At 44.8% G+C, this 20,435-nt stretch overlaps 1 protein-coding gene across 1 annotated transcript in view; it reads left to right on the forward strand.

The window, feature by feature from the left end:
* The window catches only part of LOC119500491 (anosmin-1), a 51,399-nt gene that overhangs the window by 19,165 nt on the left and 11,799 nt on the right, over positions 1 to 20,435 (forward strand). Inside the window, exons 3-7 of the mRNA XM_037790234.1 lie at positions 2,027 to 2,089; positions 2,396 to 2,618; positions 6,792 to 6,976; positions 7,360 to 7,489; positions 9,748 to 9,953. Coding sequence (XP_037646162.1) covers positions 2,027 to 2,089; positions 2,396 to 2,618; positions 6,792 to 6,976; positions 7,360 to 7,489; positions 9,748 to 9,953 — 807 coding nt within the window. The remainder of the gene's footprint in view (positions 1 to 2,026; positions 2,090 to 2,395; positions 2,619 to 6,791; positions 6,977 to 7,359; positions 7,490 to 9,747; positions 9,954 to 20,435) is intronic.

Here is a 20,435-nt window from a genome sequence, read left to right on the forward strand (position 1 = left end):
AAGCCAGTGGAATGCATTCAGTCCGTGCACACACAAGATCTTTCAATGAGTAAAATGAGCTTGATCCCCCTGGCTTAAGTGTGTATGTTCAGTGATTTGTAGAAGGGATTTGGGGGGCTTTAACATGTGCGTCTACTGGCAGAACGTCCTTTAGACGCTGGTGCAGCAGCACAGTTATTGCCTCAACACCTCATTGTTCCTGCTCGCGTTGAGGCTGCGGATGCTGAGGCTGCTGCTACTGCCCGTCTTCGCCGCAGGCTCATGCTCTCAGAGGACACAATTGAGAACAGAATTAATGATATAAGGTCACCGTATTATTCATAGCAGATGATGATAAAACTGCATGGACGGTGAGGCATAACTTGGACGCCGCGATTGAGCTCATATGTCATCTTAAATCTCTGAGGTGTTGCGGCGGTTTCACCTGATCAGCTCTGTAGAAAAACCACATTAGTTTCTTTTTGGAGCTCTCAGCTGTCATAACTACGCTTCTCTCCCTCAAAGGCGTCCAATAATCCCCTCTGGCACTTTATATTTTATATCATCACTTGAGGGATGTCTATATTGCGATGAAGTAATTAAGAAAATACCTTCCCTCCCAGCCTCCTCCGCCCTCTGGAGCCGGCTGCTCAACACTCAACGCGGCGTCCACGCAGACGAGGCTGGTAAAAGCCGAGAGCTCGGTGTAATTGAGCGCTGGCAGACGTGCGCGCGGCCCCTGATTGCAGCATGTTCCTCCAGAAGCAAGGTTTATGTTTCATCATGCGCCCCGTCCACCGCACTCCATAAAAAGCAAATAAACTTTTGCTGGCAATGGCAAAATAATGACAGACACTGCTAATGAGCGAATTAAAGAGTCATAAATACAAATCTGGCCTCTGACTGAGATGTGAAATTTCTTTCTTTCTTGGTGCCCTCATTTAACCACTCTTGTGTACTGTACCTTACATAACACTACACATTGTTCTGATTATTTCACGAGCCAAAATGGCACATCTCCATATCTACCCTATCATACCACGTATTGGACTGTCCCTGATGAAGAATGTAGGCGAATGTGTTGAAGATTTACTGCTGTGCCTCGTGTTGGTACTGTAACTGGTGTCTAAATTAAGTGGAGTTGAATGAGTGACTTTGGCAGGTATCTGGTTGGTGTGGTTTGGGCTGCTCCCAGTGCAGCATAGAGGCAGCCTGGCAGCGGTTCCAGCCTACTCTTCTCTTTCACACCAGCTCTCCGCAGCCAGCAAACGGGAGCACATAAAAACCCCTCGCCTCTCTCAGTCCCATCTGAACATATTGTGTTTCCTGCGGCAGCATCTGCCTGATTCTGTTGGACATGCTTGGACTTTTGTGCTAAATTACATTCTCGTTTATTGAGTTTGATTTCATCCAGGGCGAGTTGTAGTATTTAAAGCAAGAGGAGTGTGACTAGATTGGTAAACTTTCATTTATGAAATTGTATCATCCCATTATGGTGAAATGAATTTGAGCTGCACCCGCGCTGAGGTTTTTCCTTTTATCCTGTGCCCTATGCCAAACATTCAGCAAATTTGTTCCACGTGTTTAAAAAAAGGGAATCCCAAGAACATTAAGTGTATCATTTATGAAGCGCTCTGTGCTCAGCGTGGTAAAAGAGAAGGGTAATTTGGTGGCGGTGCCAGAGTGCATCAGGCCCAGACATGAGCAGGAGAAGTGGCGGGATGAGGCGTAGACGGTATGGGAGGCACACCAAATCCAAGCATCGGTAGATTTCTAGACACAGCAAGGGTGTGCCTGACTACTCATAACGGACAACCCCCCTTCTCCCCCCATGTTTGCTTTTGTAGAAGATTGTTTATGTGCTTTGAGGGTATGCCAGGCATCCGTAACAAAAAGAGGTGTGACTGGTTGTTGTGAACGTGCAGGGGGAAGTGGCTGAGTGAGGTGCCTGACAGGCAGCCGGCGCTGGAGCACCATCTCGGCAGCGTTGGCTCTTTGATGTGGCTGGCCCTTTGAAGAACTGACACCCTTCTCTCCTTTTTCACAGTGCCTGGAGCCCTGCAAGGAATCCTGGGACCTGAAGGAAAACCAGTGCCAGGATTTATGCGAGGTATGTCACCAGCAAAAATACCGTGGTCGCCTCTCAGACTCAAGTGTTTGATACTTAGTGGGGAAAATTCAATAAGAGGAAAGTTTGAGAGGAGTGTGAAATAGCTCTTTCTGCGCTCTGTAATGACACTCTTTCTGCGAGGCTGAATCAAAGCTGTTTAAATGTACCCACCGCTCCGGTGAGTCATAAGCTGCAATGTAAACAGGACAATCCCTGCAAGCTCACAGAGCTGCTTGTTTGCAGGTCAGCAGGTTGGTCTTAAAAAAGTAATCTGACATATATTTTCCCTCTCCCCCTACTCCTTAGCCCCTCTTTCCCAAGAAACACTACGAGTGTCTGACGAGCTGTGAGTTCCTGAAGTCGGTAGAGGGAGTGAAGCAAGGCGACTGTCCTGCCCCAGAGAAGGCCAGCGGCTTCGCAGCGGCCTGCGTGGAGAGCTGTGAGGAGGATGGAGAGTGTTCAGCCGTGAAAAAGTGCTGCTCCAACGGCTGCGGCCACACCTGCCAGCTGCCTAAGAACCTCTACAAAGGTAATACTAAAGGTTAAACCTGCATCACATTATATTACAATAAAATGATTGGTCTTTTAAAGGAACAGTGTGTAACATTTTGGGGGATCTATTTGTCAGAAATGGAATATAATAAGTATGTTTTCTTTAGTGTATAATCACCTGAAAATAAGAATTGTGTTATAGTTACCTTAGAATGAGCCGTTTATATCTACATGTGGAGCAGGTCCTCTTCACGGAGCCGGCCGCCATGTTTCTACAGTAGCCCAGAATGGACAAAAAACAAACACTGGCTCTTGATAGGGCCATTAGCGTTTTCACGTCGGCCACTGTAGTTCTCATACACGCTTGGCACACGTTTCAGTTGACTGCAATCTGCAACCTCACCACTAGATGCCGCCAGATGTTATGCACCTCACCTTTAAGATTTCAGTCCTGGGCTATAATTGATTTCCTTTTAATAATAATGTATCAAATGACAATTTGAAAGCAATGTAACAATGTGAAAGGGGTCACTTGTAGTAATGAACGGACAGAAAATTAGCCCCTGAAACTGCAGCTCCACCTTGGCTTTACAGAGCTTCGTAGGGAGTTTCCGCTCTTTGTTTAGCTGTCCGGCCCGATGGTGACGGCCAAAATGCCAATCTCAAGGCTTCAAAACGTCAGTCCACAAACCAATGGGTGACGTCAAGGTTACTACATCCACTTCTTATATACAGTCTATGGTTTAAATGCATTGATAGATTGTGATACAAAACACATATTAGAAACATAAACACAGACATGATTCATTAATTAGAGGAGGAAGGGCGTTCGACAGTGAGCCGGGCTGACAGCCTGGGATGCACTCAGTGTCTAAACGTTAGACTGTGCGTGCTGATAAAGTTGCTTAATTGCCCGTGCACTCAGCAACTCATCTCTTCATTTAATCATCGCTCATGACTGTTTCCAACAGGGACAAGATTAACACGGTTCATCAGCTGAATCATGGATACTCCCTCCTCCTCTATTCATCCTACTCAATAAATGACGTTTCATATCTGGTAATGGTTCCAATGCAAAACGTCACACTTTGTAACGTGATTAACTGTTGCAGTTTGCATCGTTTTCACAAACAGCGCCGAACCAATTAATCCCTCTCCGTCAAACATCAGTTTTAAATCTCAATGACGCAAATTGCAGATTATCTTGAACAATTTTTTGACAACTTGCTCAGAAACATAAATCTTTACTTCATCTCTTTTGTATTGCACATCCTCACCCACACATCCCTCATGCTGTTCCTGTTGTAAATTGGAGTATATATCTTCAGCCTTGAATTTGCTGGATGAGCTTGAGGGTTTCACAGACACAGATGTACCCAGGAATCTTTGCTCCAGTAAAACAGTTTAATAGCGCTGCCCAAGGCGGCCTGATGTTCTGAGGGTGCCGAGTTGTTATGTGAGAGAACCAATAGCCTCTGAACTTGGAGATGGAAGCTGGAACTACATTATATATATATATACTATCTGCGCACAATTGCTGGCCGCCCGAGGCCATAAAGAAGTGGAGGAGATGTCGAAGCGAGAGCTGTGGAAGATGAGTCTGAATCAAGCTTTGAACCGCAGCAGCGATCCACTCTGTATGCTTTGAATCACACTAAGCATGTTTCACTGTGTATAGCTGGGAGAAGCAAGAGCATGTGATTTTGAGTTTGAGCACACAGAAGGGCATGCTGGTATTTATATTTGATTTGGAAAAAAAAATCCTCAGGGACTTCACGGTGGATGTCGTGCTCATAAGGTGAACAGCACGTTAAATCGGGGGAAAGATGAAAGCAGGCGTAACCTTGAACATTTCAATACCCAGTCAATGAAAACCATTCACCGCACTGTGAGACCTTCCAATCAAGCAGCCTGCACGCTGATTTTTTTAGTCCAACAAATGCTGAGCTCACGACGGGTCGCCGTCAGCGCCGCGTTTACGCTGAATTACACTGAGCGTTTTGGTGAAAGTCCGGATGGAATTCCTGTCCCGGTCCTCGGTGTTAAAGGTCTAATTAGTTGCTCATGGTTTGAAGAGCGTAATTGTTTCTATGTGTGCACAAGTGTGTGTAGTCTTTGCCATGATGAGCCATGATGCTGGAAGCCATTAGCAAACACAAGCGGGGAGAAATGGAGCGTTTCCCCCAACCGAGATCACTCTCAGATGTATGTGTTCAGGTTAGGGTTCCCAGCCCACGTGTATTTCTCTGATAGAGAAAAAAGTTCTCCGAGACACTGGACCTCCCGCTGGGCTTTTGATGAGTAACAAACCTTCTTCTTTTTTTACATCAATAGAGCCTGACGCCGTTACACATCATCCGCCGCTCCGTGATGTCAGCTCGGAGATGTATTTGCAGGGGTGTGCCTCCGATAACACATGCAGTGCACGTATGGAAATAGGTGGTTTATTAGGCTCTTCTTCTGTCTTTCATTTTCATATATTTCCCTCTAGTTCTCTCTCAGAAGACATGGCACCACATGTGATGCAACCCAACTTGTTATGTGTGCTTTCTGATCAAAAGCAGTGCAGAGTTTTCTACACTGTACTGTGAGAAAAACTGGCAAAGGAGCTGCAGGGGTGGTTGGAATAAAAGAATATGTGAAAAATGTAGAAAAGAAATTGAATTCAGCGAGAGTTACCCTCACTCACACTGTCTCAACAAGTCAGTCAGTCATTCGGTCCGTCAGCCATCCTCAGTTAGCGGTATGTCCTTGTTTTCCTCAACCCTTGTAATTAGAGCAGTCATTATGACAGTATGTGCGTGAGTATTGAGAATTATATTCCTGGAGTGTAATTGCTGGCATGATTAAGACATGAATGGACGCCGTGCTCTCTCGCTCCAGGAGCAGTTACATCACGGCTTTGGAGGAAGCGTGCAGCCATTGAAAAATGAACGCTGTATGATTCTTGGACCAAACCTGACCCAAAAGTTATCTTTGGAAAGAGCAAGGCATGAGAAAGTGTATGCGTTGCCCTCCTCCACATATTGCGGAAGAGAGAGGTTGTGGGTTTTTGGCTTTGCAGGAGTGCTTGTGTGACTTTGTGGGAAGATGAGCTAAGACAGAGGGAGATGTAGGAATGCTGTGGTTACCTTGGTGTTGAGTATTGCGCAGGAAATGTGACACGTTTGTTCGCGCGCACTCACACACACCCGACTGTGGAGCTGTGAAACCGCAGCACAATGACCCCCAGCTGTTAGTGTGCAGAAAGCTGCTATCAGCGGGACAAAACAAAGCACTGACTCCATATGCATGTGGTTCAAGGAACCCTCCTCCATCTTCCAGGACTTTATATGCACCGATCCATCACTTTTACGTGCCCTGTATGAAGACTGAATAGAGATATAAGTAGATCAAGCGCTCTGCATACAAAACACAGTCTTGATTATGTTGTTTACCGACATGCCGCGCAGTAGCCTTGAGGCGTGTGTCGATGCTGTTTTCTAAATGCGGAGCAGCGGTGGGCCGCTCAGCAGCGACAGAGGTCCGACATTATGGTCTGAAGTTGTGGGTGATTTATTGAGAACTGCGGGATGTATTCAGCCTTCTCCTGTACTTTCAAACGTGCTTTTCCAATCTCCATCTCATTATCACTGTGCCCGACGCTCAATCAACAATTCACTGCGTCCCCGCTGCAATAAATCTACTCGAGAGAGAGTCAGTCTGACTTGGCTGAGCATTTGGCCCAGTCCTGCACTTAATAAATCTCTAATTTATTGCACATGGCCGCATCGACTTCGTCTGAGAGGCTGAATGGTGAAGTGCAGTGATGCCAATGAACTTTACATGTATGCTTGTATGTTTGCTCTGGTGTGTCCGCAAGAGAGGAGGGAGACGTTACGCGCGCCATCTCACATACCCAGATGCAAACTGCGTGTGTCATTACTAAGAAGCGCAGCTACTAAAACACATTACGCTGGGCCAGGAAATATCACAACCTGTCACAGTAGAAAGATGATGCCGTTGACACGCAGCGTGCATTAAATCTATTGCGGTGAGGTCATGTCTCATTTTCAAAATCTGCATCTGTCCAACTCTGATGGTGTCATTTATCTTTCCAGCCAAGGAAAGGAAAACAACAAATCTCATGTTGGAAGTTCACCTACGATGTTCCACGCCGTGGTGAGATTACCTCCCGTCACGGTATCGTCTATCTCGCTTGTACTTTTAGGAGTCCCTCTGAAGCCGAGGAAAGAGCTGGGGTTTTTGGAGCAGCCGTCAGGTCAGCTGGAGATCCGCTGGTCCTCCAAGTTCAACATCTCCGTTGAGCCCGTCCTCTACGTGGTGCAGCGCCGCTGGAATTATGGCATCCACCCCAGCGAGGACGACGCCACCGAGTGGCAGACCGTGGCACAGGTAGGAATCTACACACTAAAAAAAGAAAAAAATACTGCAGCATGTCAGTAAGATGAAAAGTTTCTCTCTTTTAGATCCCATCAAATGATGCTATGTGAGTGATTCTTTTGATCAGACATTTGGGATCTGCATCACTAAGAAATGTCAGCTTCACATGTCCCAGCGTGCCACATGCTACAGCTGTGAAAGTGCCGCAGTGCGCTGACAGACTGTTGCACGCGGTTGCACATTCCTCACAGTCGCAGTGTCTTTGAAAGTTTGGCAAAGAGAAACACACACAGATGACTGATGTGGCAGCAAACTCACATAGGGCTGTGACCCTGCGTGAACCCTGACCCCTGTGGTTTTCTCCCCTCCCCTCCCCCCCCCCATCTGTCCCTCAGACCGCAGAGGAGCGCGTCCAACTGGCCGACATCAGAGCCAGCAGATGGTACCAGTTCAGAGTTGCTGCAGTCAACGTCCACGGGACCCGCGGATTCACCGCTCCCAGCAAACACTTCCGCTCCTCCAGAGGTCTGTGTCTGTGTGTGTACATCATGCTGAGTGTGTGTGGCCTTAAGTTCCTGTTTGACACCCACTACCCTCCATTTGTTATGGTTAAGACCCTGGAACAGGTGGAGCCTTTGGGAAAGAGTTTTAGAACCTGATTTGACTTCTTATCTGACCATACAAACCAAGTGGATGGTGAAGCTTTCTTTATGACTTACTCAAGGAAATGTTTTTTTTGGTTTGTCTTTAAAAAAAACAAAAACTGTTCACCTGCACTTTGCACCTTGCATCTCTTTAGAGGACTAAAAGCCATATTTTTTGTTAACTTAGAAAGATTATCCTGGCAAAACAAGTCATAAACACAGGAGAGAAAACAATTTAGATCAGACTCACCAGCATTTTTTTTTCTTTTCTCGCTTGCCTTTCAGGGCTTCCGTACATTCACGCTGCTTTATTTAAAACAGTATTCAGGTATTAAATCTTTGAATTCTTTTGTTAACCTTGTTAACCTGACTTGTAAATAAGTGCTTCCCCTCCACAGCTTCCACACATTTACCCAGCGAGCTAAGTGGAAATGGTAATTCATGCCGATGTCGAGCAGAATGCGAGTAATTAGGAGGGCAGGGTTTTTTTTTCTTTCTGTCTTGCAACCAGATCTTCATTTATGTCTTCAAATGAGGGGGTTTCCCCCTCTTTACAGTCATATAAAAAATGTAATATGTCTGAATTAGTCAGGATATTGCAGGTTTCAAATGAATGCAAGTGTTGTCTTGCCTCCAGAGGGGGTGACGTAACCGAGGCGCGCTTCAGATCTTTGCCACAGATTAGCGAACGAGCTCTGGTGGCGTCCTGCGTCGCTGCTCCGCTCCCGCACCCTGAAACTTTCAGCGTTGAATGACGCTAAATGGCAGCGTTGTGCTTGCAGATGGCATTTGTTAAAGCAACGGCCAATTGTCGTGCGGTTCCCGGGGATTACAGATTTGTGAATATAATGTGTCTAGATTGAATGTGATCCAGATCAGATACAGTGTGTTTGTTTGACATGTTGAGGCAGAGACATGTTCAGCTTTAACGCAGCTCTGGGTTCAGCGTCTGTCAATGTATATTGTGTAATATAGTGTCTGCATTGTGTGGACCATTTTCATTTTTTCATTACGCAGTGTACATCAACATACTTTTTCCAAACTTGTGTTATTTATCCATTAATATATAGAAAGTTGTTTAGCAGTGGAACACTGGCAGACATCCTAAGCACTTCCCATGTTCTGCCAAATGCCGAAAACGGGTGCCAAATACAAAAAGTGTGTTTTGGTGACGTGCGTGTGTGTGCGTGTTGACCTGCCCTGTCAATCCTTCGTCATACATTTACTCCCCAGAGCGTTCTGGATGGCTGTCAGACAGAGCCAGACACCAGGTGGGGAATAGATTCTGCTGCACGGATGGAAACCGATCTCCAATCAGGCCAATCAGCGCCAGAACGTTGATAGATTGATGGGAGCTGTCATGGATTTGATGAGCTCCTGGCCATTTCTGTCATGCCATTGTTATTTATATAGTGCGGCCGTATCATCTGATTGCAATTTTGCACTACCATACTTTGTTAGGGCAATTTGTAAGAGCTTATTTATCTTGTGCAGCCAACATCAGCTGGTATGGAGAACCGATGTGTCCGGTTGTGGACTGGATTAAATGCGTTTCAGGTGGGAGGAGAGGCGAGCCAACAGGGCTGTGGCGTGAATTATTTTCTCATTACGGGGCTATTCCCTCCGGTCTGGCGTCTGGCATGTGGCCCCTGCCGCTCCTCCCGCACCAGGCTGACATCAGCTGGGTCACATACGGATGGGTTCTGAACCAGCTTCACTCTGGACACACATTAGTTAGAGTACAGGAATGTAGAGAGCCGAGCCAAAGTGAGCAGCATGTGTTTGTTAACCCCTGACCCGAGCTCTCGGTCCCGCCGAACGCTGTCACAGACGTGACATGACACCTGTCATAACATCTCATGGCAGATTGTCAGCGGAGGACTAATTACTTTATACAGTGTCATACTGGTGCCCCTCCTTAGCTGCAGCGCTAACCCGCAAGTGATGAAAGGTGTCTTGGCCCGTAATGCGTTCGACCTGAAATTATACTTGCAAGAACACCGCCTTTGGCTCGAGATTTGTCACATACAAGAAGAACCAGAGGCCCACTTTGTGTTGCGCTCTAAATGTCTACAGATGTACTGAGATCCGTTACCGCGGCGCTGACTTTGTTGTTTCATGTTGTTGCTATGTCTTCAGATCCATCCGCCCCTCCCAGCCCGACCAGTCTGCGTGTCAGCAACGTGACGCTGGGCGACGAAGGCCTGGTGACAGTCCGTCTCAACTGGACGCTGCCAGAGGAGCCCGATATCCCCATACATCACTACAAAGTGTTCTGGAGCTGGACCGTGCCCACCAAGTCCATGGTGCCATCCAAGAAGAAAAGGAGAAAGACCACCAACGGGGTAATCTTCTCACCCTGTCTCAGACAGTGATGTGTTCTTTCTCTCCCTTTTCCTCTCTCTAAGATGACAGGGTCTTGTCCAGGATTATCTCAGCACCTTCTCTTCTGGCCCCAACTCATCACTGTCAGTATTATCCGTGCAGGCCTGCAGTGGAAGAAAGGATAAACATGGAATAGGAGTTGCATTTATTTATATATATATATATATACACTTGCACGGCTATCAATCACCTACAGATTGAAACAATGTGTTCTTCATTGTTTTAATACCTTATATACTGATGAAAGAACCCTTAAACGCACTGTTAAGCTTTGAAGGAAACCACATTAAGTGTGATAAATAGCCATATTTATAGTTGTAAATCATGATTTCATAGTCTGTGTTTCTTAAATATCTCAATTTATATTGTTCACTTTTTGGGGTTTCTATTTTGGAGCTTTTTGTTTTCTCCTACTTAGTTTTTTGATTGTGTAATTGTCAAGTTATTGTTTAAATATGTGCGTTGTCCAAACTTGAAAGAGACTGAAACATCCACTGTAAGATTTTAACTGGAATCCACTCAATGAAACAGCTTTTCCTTTATCTCTCCTTTATTTTTAGGTTGAGTTGCAGGTTCATTTCACTTTAGTGATTTGCCATTAGCCATTAGGCGTTAGGTGAAAAACCTTTCAAATAGAAAAAATACAGAAAAGAAAATATTCATATTATTACAAAATAAGTATAAATAAGAACAAAGAGAGAGACTATGCAAAATTCATTACTCCTTATTTAAGTTAATACACACACTCCCATTAAATGTCTCATATCAAATACAAATAAGCCTTAACATAAAGGTAATATATATATATACACACACACATATACATATATACATATACATACATATGTGCATTATATTATTTTATTTAATTACTATTTTTAATTATTTAATTAAGCACAAAGTATCTTATATTTCATAATTACTTTTGAGTTCATATCAAATCACGTAGCAATCCTAAACTACATTTCCCATAAGCCCCCACAATTCACCGTGCCTCTCACCGCATCATCCATCGGACACTCAAAACAAACAAAGTCAACCACCGGCACAAACAGACGGACTAAAACACCAGCAATAGTGATCTCCGCCAGGAAAACAGTCTCTCAAAGTGATTCAGTATCCTTACCGGCTGCCTCTCACACTTTGTAGATGTTCTTTTCGCACATAGTTTTACTGCAGATTGCAGTCCTGGTTTGAATGAAAGTCCTGCTAGCTTAGCGCTCCGCTGTATTTTCAGGACCCTTTTCCCTGTGGCACTGAGGAGTGTTGCTTTTATAAACTCCGGGCGTAATTTGATTAATTACTTCCCTCCCTCTGCTTTACTCACTGAGCACTCAGTTTTGCTACTGGACTTATTAATTTACAAATTACTTTCTGATTTATTTATTTTCTATTTTTCTATTTATATTATTTTCTTAATTTCTATTTATTAATTTCTATTTATTAATATTTATAAATCTTAATTTTCCGAAACTTCAGTTTGACTTGACACCTCCCACTCGGTCTTCCCATGGAAACACTGGGAAGGTCGCCAGCTTTAAAGGCAAACTTGGTCTTCATACGGTGGTCTTGAAACCTTTAAGATGTGTTGACTTGACTCTCCATCTGTTCCTCAGCAGGTAATAAGACAACAAGCCGCCTAACGTCCCTGTGAAGGATGGTCGCTTGGAATTTCCTCTTCTGCTCATCAGAGGTCGGATGGTTTGTCTTTGCTTTCAAAACTTTTGTCACAGGAACATGGTAGCTTGGGAAGATCCTGACGTTGACGTCCCTCACGATGCCTTTGCTGTCTGGATTAGTGCCGACGACTCTGCCAAGCTTGAATTGACCCCTGAGCGCATTTTGGTCGCTTAGCCAGACAATGTCCCCAACAGTGACGTTTCTTTGTGCAGTGTGCCACTTACTCCTTACAAACAAGTTGGGGCCTGCGAGTTGACTCCAATGCCTCCAGAACTTCGTCACCTCTGACTGCATTGCTCGGAGTCTTTTGTAAGGGTAGCTGGAAAAGTCGAATGTTTTGATATCCCCACTTTGAGACGCTCGACCAAGTAGGAGCGTATTGGGTGTGATATATTGAATACAGTCCTCTCGGCTCTGTACCCTGGCGTCAATTGGGCGGTCATTTGCCAGGCTGGCTGCTATGTGAAGAGTTGTCTCAAACTCACTGTAGCTGAGCACAGACTCCTTTCCAAGGCTCTGAAGTGCTCTCTTTACAATCTGTACAGCAGCTTCTGCAGCACCATTCCTGTGTGGAGAATCAGCCGGATGGATTTTCCACATCCACTCTGTTCCATCTTTTGCTGCCGTGTCCTCCAGGGCTGATTTGTTCAGGCCATCCAAGAATCTGTACAGCTCCTCCAAGACTGGCTTCGCTCCAATGAAATTGGTGCCTGGATCTGACCAAATCTTTCTTGGATGCCCCCTGATTGCTGTGAACCTTTGATAGGCCATCAGGAACCCTTCAGTCGATAGGGTGTTTACCACTTCTGTGTGGATGGCTCTGCTGGCCATACAGCAAAAGACAACCCCCCAGACTTTTAGTGTCACTCTTTTCTTGACGTCATCTTTTACTTGGTAGGGGCCGAAAAGGTCTATGGTTGTGAATTCAAAGGGTGCAGCAGGTTCAGTTCTTTCTGGCGGTAAGTCACCCATCACTTGCTGACATTTCCTTGCCTTTCTGCAGAGCATGCAACCATCGACAACTTTTTGGGCAATCCTCCTGCCTCTTATGACCCATGCCCTCCTTCTCATCTTGAGTAAGGTTCCAGCCACTCCGTCATGACTCATATTGTGGGCCTCCCGAGCTAACAGCGTTGACACCCAGGCGTCATAGGGCAAGATGGGGACACCAACTTGATCTTCTTTGAAGATTTGTACTCGGCCGCCGCAAACCAAAAGCCCAGACTCTTTGTCTTTGTATACTACCAGTCTGTCTGTGGTAGTGCTTGGGAAGGTTGCGCCATCTTGTGCTGCAAGAAAAATGTCTCTTAGGGCGTCCTCTCTTTCTCTTAAGGAGATGACTCCTGATAAAGACACTGCCTCCCACTTTGGACTGTTCATGGCTTGACTTTTTTGTCCAATGAACTTTCTTGCTGCTCTCCAGATCCAAGCAATTGTTTTGACCAGTCGGGTTAGATCACTGAACCGCTTGATGTCCACAAGGCTTCGGATTGCTGCAGACTCTGCAGGTGGTCTCTTTTGCTTGGTTTGCACTTGGTTCTGATCTGGTTTTGATTCTTGTTTCTTTGCTTTGGTTCTTGTCAGCACAGCAACAAAAGCCTTCTTTTGCAACCTGTTGATGCTTTCTCTGGCATTGGCTGCTAGTTCTTTAGCTGATTTGATTGGCCAATCATCCAGTGGCAAACTCAGAAACTTTGGCCCGTTTTGCCACTCTGAGTCTTCATCCAGGTCTTGAGGTCTACCTCCTCTGGTGATTATATCAGCAATGTTCTGTGGGCCAGGAATCCACCACCAGTCTTGAATCTTTGTGCTGTTCTGAATCTCTCCGATCCGATTTGCAAAGAATGTTTGATATCCATAGCTTTCCCGCTGTACAGCACCAAGGACTGTTTGGCTATCAATGAAATGGTACCACCTCCCAGCTTGGATTTGGCTGTGCAACTCAAAATACTTTTTCAGCCGTGAGGCAAACACTGCTCCGCACATCTCTGCCTTGACAGCATCACCTTTGCAGTCCAAGGGAGTTAATTTGGCCTTTGACTCCACCAGCCTGACGATTGAGCCCTGGTCTGAGTTCCATCTTAGGTACATCACTGCCCCATAGGCATGCTCACTTCCATCAGAGAATGTGATTGCCCAGGGTTCCTCGATGAAGCATGGGGGAGTTAGTGCTCTGGTGAACGTGACTTTGCCAAGTTGGATGTACTCTTCAAAGAGCTGAATTGCATCCTCCCTTAGGCCATCCGAGAGGGCTATGTCCCATGTGTCTTTGACCGGACAGCTTTCGCTCTTTGCCTCTTGGAATGCTCTGCGTACCAGTATAGCTCCCTTCTGCTTAGCAGGAGTTACTAGCCCAACTGGGTCATACAGCCCTGACACTTGGCTGAGCAGTTCTCTTCGTGTCAGGGGGTTTGGCGTCTGGTCTCTTACTTGCTCATGCATAAGGTCTTGGCCAAGTCTCATCTTTCTCTTTCTCCTTGAGAAATTGATTGCAACCATGACATGGAGTTTGTCTTCCTCTACCATGTAGCCTAGGCCGAGCGCTTTACTTTCATCATCATGGATTTGGTTTGGGAGGACCATGGACTTTGCTTTGGTCTTTTTCAGCTTGTCGTTGCTCTCCCTCCTCCCACTTTGCCCAGAAAAGACCCAAGGCTTGAGATCGAAACCTCCAGCTTTTAGGATCCGCTCCACATTTTCTGTGATGATTTTCAGCTGGTCAAGGTTGTTGTGAGATGTGAGAATGTCATCAACATAGCTGTCTTGTAGGAGTACTTGCCGCTCCTCCTCTAGGTGGGTGAAAGGAGGGAGGTTAGCAGTTTCGCGCATTGCTAGCTGTGCAATGCACCCTGCTGGTTTATCTCCAATGTTTACCCTTGTGATTGCATACTCTTCCAGCTTTTCATCCTCAGAATCTCGCCAGAGGAATCTATGCAAGTGCACTTCTCGGTCCTCCAGCCACACTGAATTGTACATCTTCTTTATGTCCCCCAGAGCAGCATGTACTCCACCCCTGAACCTGAGAAGGACAGCACGAATCTGGTTGAGGACATCTGGACCTTTCAATAGCAGGTCATTCAAGCTCACGCCTCTGAACTTTTGGCTGCTGTTCCATACGAGTCTCACTGGGGTCGTGACCGAGTGCGGGTTAGGAGCGATAAGGTGACTCACGTACCATACTGGTCCATTCCAGTTGAGGATTGTGTCCTTTGACAATTTCACTGCAGCTCTTCGTTCCACCATGTCATGCACTTGAGCGGCATATGCAACTTTCCACTCAGGTTCTTTGGCCAGCTGCTTCTCCGTTCTGAGAAATGTAGCCTCAACTGTCCTTTTATTGTTTGGCAGGGAGGCTGGATCTTCTATCCAAGGATATCTGGCGTGCCAATGTGGTTCCTTGCTGTGGCGGTCCTCTGTGACATAGGTGAGGCCTTCTTTTACTACTTCGAGCTCCCTCTCCTCAGCTAGAGTCATTTCTTTGCCTCCCGGCTGGCAGTTTCCACAACGACAACCGCCGCATTTTGGCTCACATGCTGCGCCAATACTATCCCACTTCCACCATTCTAGGAAGTTACGGTTGGTGGTTAGAGTGCTTGACTCCTGGAGCTTGGCGGCAACCTGTTGGTTTGGTGGATGTTGCTCCGAGACCCTGCCGGTGAACTCTTCGTATTTTACAGCTGCTGCTCTCATTGATCTTGCAAAATGTGTCTTGGACATGTGGGCTGAAACAGTGAGCTCCTCGAAAAGGTCAGGATGTGTCCCACCGACTGTCTTTCCCAGTGGTCCGTCCCACAGCACAAGGTCTCCAATTGCTCTGATTCTCTGAGGCGCTAGCTGACCTTCTCTGTGGCTTATGAGCAAATTTATTTCTCTGGGTCTCACAAGTTCATCAAGCGGTATATCTGGAAAGAACTTGTGCAGTTGCTCTGGTGTCACATTCTTGTGGACATTTGCAATGCTGTCTAGTCCATAACAAACCATTTGATGTGATTTGAGGGTGCCTTTGGGAGTCTTTACTCTGACCCTTAGAAGGTACCGCTTTGTCTCCACACGAACCTTCATCCCTCCAACTCCATGGACGACGAGAGTGATTTCTTCACTTCTGAGGTTCAGTCTGCTTGCAGTCTTATGGGTTATGTAATTGGTGTCTGAAGCCAAGTCAATTAATGTCCCGATTTTCTGTCCAGCATTGGCTGTGACCTCGAGGAGCATCATAATCACTGGCAGCTCCTGTAATCCACTTTCCACAAGAAGGCTCGGTTGCTCTTTTACAGTTCTGAAGGCTCTTGATGCAGTGTTTGAAAACACATCCCGACATTGTTTTACCAATTCTGGTGGGAGTTTGCTGAAGAACTCTTCTTGCTCCTCCGTATATTTCTTCCTGCCTTTCTCTTCTTCTGAACCAAATCTGCTCTTTTTCTGACCTCCGTTGCTTTTCTTTGTCTCAGCATTGGGGCACAGATAGAAATGATGCTCAGGAGTGTGCTCATCTTTGCAGTCTTGGCTTTTACACAGAAAGGAGGGTTTGCAGTATGAACCGTTACCATGAACTTCAAGACACCTTCTGCACGCTCCCAACTTTCTCACTGCAGCTTTCTTCTCTGCAAGCTTTAGCCCTCGAAACTGTTTGCAAAAGTAGAGCTTTTTATTGTGCTTTCCATCACCACAGACCACGCAACCTGTGTGGTCATCACTTGACTTGGTAGTCTTGGTTCTGGCATATCTTGGCTCAGTCCTGGTTTCTCTTCTACTTGGCTCCTCATCCCTCAATTGCTCGAGCTGCTCATATATGCTTTCTTGCTCTTTGAGAAATGCCAAAAGACTGTCAAACCGATTCTCTGGTGCCACAGCATTCCTCCTGTCGGCGACATACACAAGCCATTCTTTCTTTAGATTTTCTGGAAGTTTAGTTTCAATTGACTTTGTCACCAGCGGATTTTTTATAGCACCTGTGTCTCCAAGGTCAGTCAAATCTTGAAGCGCCTTCTCCACAGCTTGAATCAACTCCACTATTTTCCGTGGCTGATGACTTCTGACTGCTGGCATTCTTTGTAACTCCTCCACTATTTCAATAGCAATAGCGATTTGATTGCCGTAGCGGTTTTCTAGGACACGAAAGATGTCGCTTGCAGTGTTGTAAGTGATGAGGCGAAGGTCTCTTGTGATTTTGTCATCCAAACTGTCCAGTAATTGAATTTTTTTCACCTCCCTTGATCCGGTCGGCTCCCCCTGCCTCTGGAGTGCTTCCCAGTCCTTTTTCCACCTGTGGAAATCCCGTTTGTTTCCAGTAAACTTGGGAAGGGCCGTCGGTCTCAGTTTAATGGTTGGTACATGATAATTTGAGGTCACGGCTGTCTGTATCCTGTCAGCATCCTCTTTTATCCTTGCCCTTATGAAGTCGGCCTTCCTGGAAACCAGCTTCGGGAGGAGGAGTTCCAGCTCCCTTAAGTGACCCTGCAGGTCCTTTTGACTCCCTGGTGGGATCCATCTTTTCCAGCGACCATGCACCTCCTTTGCTTTCTTTACCAGTCCTTCCAGGTGGTTCAGCATGAAGTCATACGCCTCCTGGTTGCCATCGGGCCGCACAGCGGTGGCGTGATCACACTCAGTCTGTGCTGCCTGGAGTGCAGTTGATAATTCAATATTCCCGAAGTTGACCCAAAGAGCCTCCTGAATCAGACCTTTGACCTTCCTTAGTTTGAAGTCACACTCATTTGCAGTCCTTGTTAGGTCGACTTTTTGCTGTTCACTTAACACAGCTTCTTCATCTGTGTCCAGCTCTGCCTCCATTTCTGCAATGAAACCAGCCTCCATGTCGTCATTTGCTTCCATGACTTCCTCGGCTACTATTGTGAGTTTATTGAAACTGTCTCTGAGCTCATCTTCAGACATGTCCTTATAGGTCCTGGTAATGCTGTTGACCAGACGAGTAAATAATCTTTTTGCTGTAGTTCTCGCCTCTTTAAGTTGCTCCACTGATTTCTCAACAGTTTGATCGGCCATTTTTCTTTCAATCCGTAGGTTTTTTACAGATGAGAAGGTAAGTACGACTTTTGAATGATGCTTTTGTGTTGTGCTATTTCCACTTGATTGTCCTCTTTTCCCAAGATTCCAGGTTATTGCTCCTGCTGTTTCAGCTCAAAGCTTCCTGAATTCCTTTCCTGGGTCTCCAGACTCTCCAGTTTCCCGGTTCTCCCGGTTTTTCACTGTCAAGTTATTGTTTAAATATGTGCGTTGTCCAAACTTGAAAGAGACTGAAACATCCACTGTAAGATTTTAACTGGAATCCACTCAATGAAACAGCTTTTCCTTTATCTCTCCTTTATTTTTAGGTTGAGTTGCAGGTTCATTTCACTTTAGTGATTTGCCATTAGCCATTAGGCGTTAGGTGAAAAACCTTTCAAATAGAAAAAATACAGAAAAGAAAATATTCATATTATTACAAAATAAGTATAAATAAGAACAAAGAGAGAGACTATGCAAAATTCATTACTCCTTATTTAAGTTAATACACACACTCCCATTAAATGTCTCATATCAAATACAAATAAGCCTTAACATAAAGGTAATATATATATATACACACACACATATACATATATACATATACATACATATGTGCATTATATTATTTTATTTAATTACTATTTTTAATTATTTAATTAAGCACAAAGTATCTTATATTTCATAATTACTTTTGAGTTCATATCAAATCACGTAGCAATCCTAAACTACATTTCCCATAAGCCCCCACAATTCACCGTGCCTCTCACCGCATCATCCATCGGACACTCAAAACAAACAAAGTCAACCACCGGCACAAACAGACGGACTAAAACACCAGCAATAGTGATCTCCGCCAGGAAAACAGTCTCTCAAAGTGATTCAGTATCCTTACCGGCTGCCTCTCACACTTTGTAGATGTTCTTTTCGCACATAGTTTTACTGCAGATTGCAGTCCTGGTTTGAATGAAAGTCCTGCTAGCTTAGCGCTCCGCTGTATTTTCAGGACCCTTTTCCCTGTGGCACTGAGGAGTGTTGCTTTTATAAACTCCGGGCGTAATTTGATTAATTACTTCCCTCCCTCTGCTTTACTCACTGAGCACTCAGTTTTGCTACTGGACTTATTAATTTACAAATTACTTTCTGATTTATTTATTTTCTATTTTTCTATTTATATTATTTTCTTAATTTCTATTTATTAATTTCTATTTATTAATATTTATAAATCTTAATTTTCCGAAACTTCAGTTTGACTTGACAGTAATTCAGCTATTTCTGAAGTAGTACATGGGTTTATTTATTTATTTGTAGTATTTTTAACATAGATCGCAGTAGTTTCAAAGTCTAGTGGTTACATAACTACACTCACAATTCCTATTCTATTATCATTATCTTTTACATTGATGCCTACAGTATATTTAATCTAAGGCGAGACTCGGTAAAACAACAGAAGAGCTAAAAACTAGGGCTGTCAAAGTTAATGCGATAACGCAACTTGCGATTTTTAGGTTGTAGCGGGCTCAGTTTTAGATCTAGAGTGAAGATACGGATATCATATGAAACCATAGAACCTAAGGAATCCACTGGTGCCAACCGTGTCATACTAGCTCGTTGCGAAGAAGGTGAAATAATGCTCCAAACTTGCACTAAATTTTTGCGAGGAAAAACTGGCATGGCCAGTGACCTCTGACCTCAAGATATGTGAATGAAAATGGGTTCTATGGGTACCCACGAGTCTCCCCTTTACAGACATGCCAACTTTATGATAATCACATGCAGTTTGGGGCAAGTCATAGTCAAGTCAGCACACTGACACACTGACAGCTGTTGTTGCAGTTTGCCATGTTATGATTTGAGCATGTTTTTAATGCTAAATGCAGTACCTGTGAGGGTTTATGGACAATATTTGTCATTGTTTTGTGTTGGTAATTGATTTTTAGTAATAAATATATACTACATTTGCATAAAGCAAGCATATTTGTCCATGTTGATAAGATTATTAAATACTTGACAAATCTCCCTTTTAGATACATTTCGAACAGATAAAAATCAGAAATCAAAAATCAGACGGAGTCATCTTAACAGTCAACCAGTTTTTATTTACCCAAACTCAAAGTCTCACAAACACAACAGAAAAATCTAACCCCGTAACTGGCAAACCAAAAACTATCTTAGCCGGGCTGCTAGCCGACTTACCAGTTCAACATATTACAAAGGTTCACCCTGGAGATCTAGAGGAGAAGAGCCTGATAACTCCTCACTCACATCATGTGCCACACCGAACGACCTCTGCCGACTGTCCTTAATTCTCCCCTGATGAGGAGATCAGCTCCAGGTGTGTGGCTCCTCACACCTGCTCCCAATACTCTCAAATGGGAGTGGGTGGAGCCACCTGATAGGAATAAATGGTGCCTTCAAATGTAGCTTGTGTTTACAACATGGGAAGTCGTGTACACGATATGCGTGGCGTTCAAGTGGTTAAGTCGTGAGAACGCCGTTGCTAAGCAACGACAATATTGATGCTACTGTCGGCATCTAGAAGCCACAGAGACTAACAATTTAGCAAGCTAGCAAGTGGGTAACATAATGCAGGAAATGTAAAGGCATAATGACAGAGGAAAAAGACGTGGGTGTTGAGAATATCAACATTTTCCTCAGACATATTATACAAAGAAAAACAATATGCGACTAAAATGATTTTGACTAAAAACTTAACTTCTGACAACGTCAACAAACACATCACAACTCGTGAACTCTGA

Source organism: Sebastes umbrosus, chromosome 13 (genome assembly GCF_015220745.1).
Source record: "Sebastes umbrosus isolate fSebUmb1 chromosome 13, fSebUmb1.pri, whole genome shotgun sequence".
Taxonomy (NCBI): domain Eukaryota; kingdom Metazoa; phylum Chordata; class Actinopteri; order Perciformes; family Sebastidae; genus Sebastes; species Sebastes umbrosus.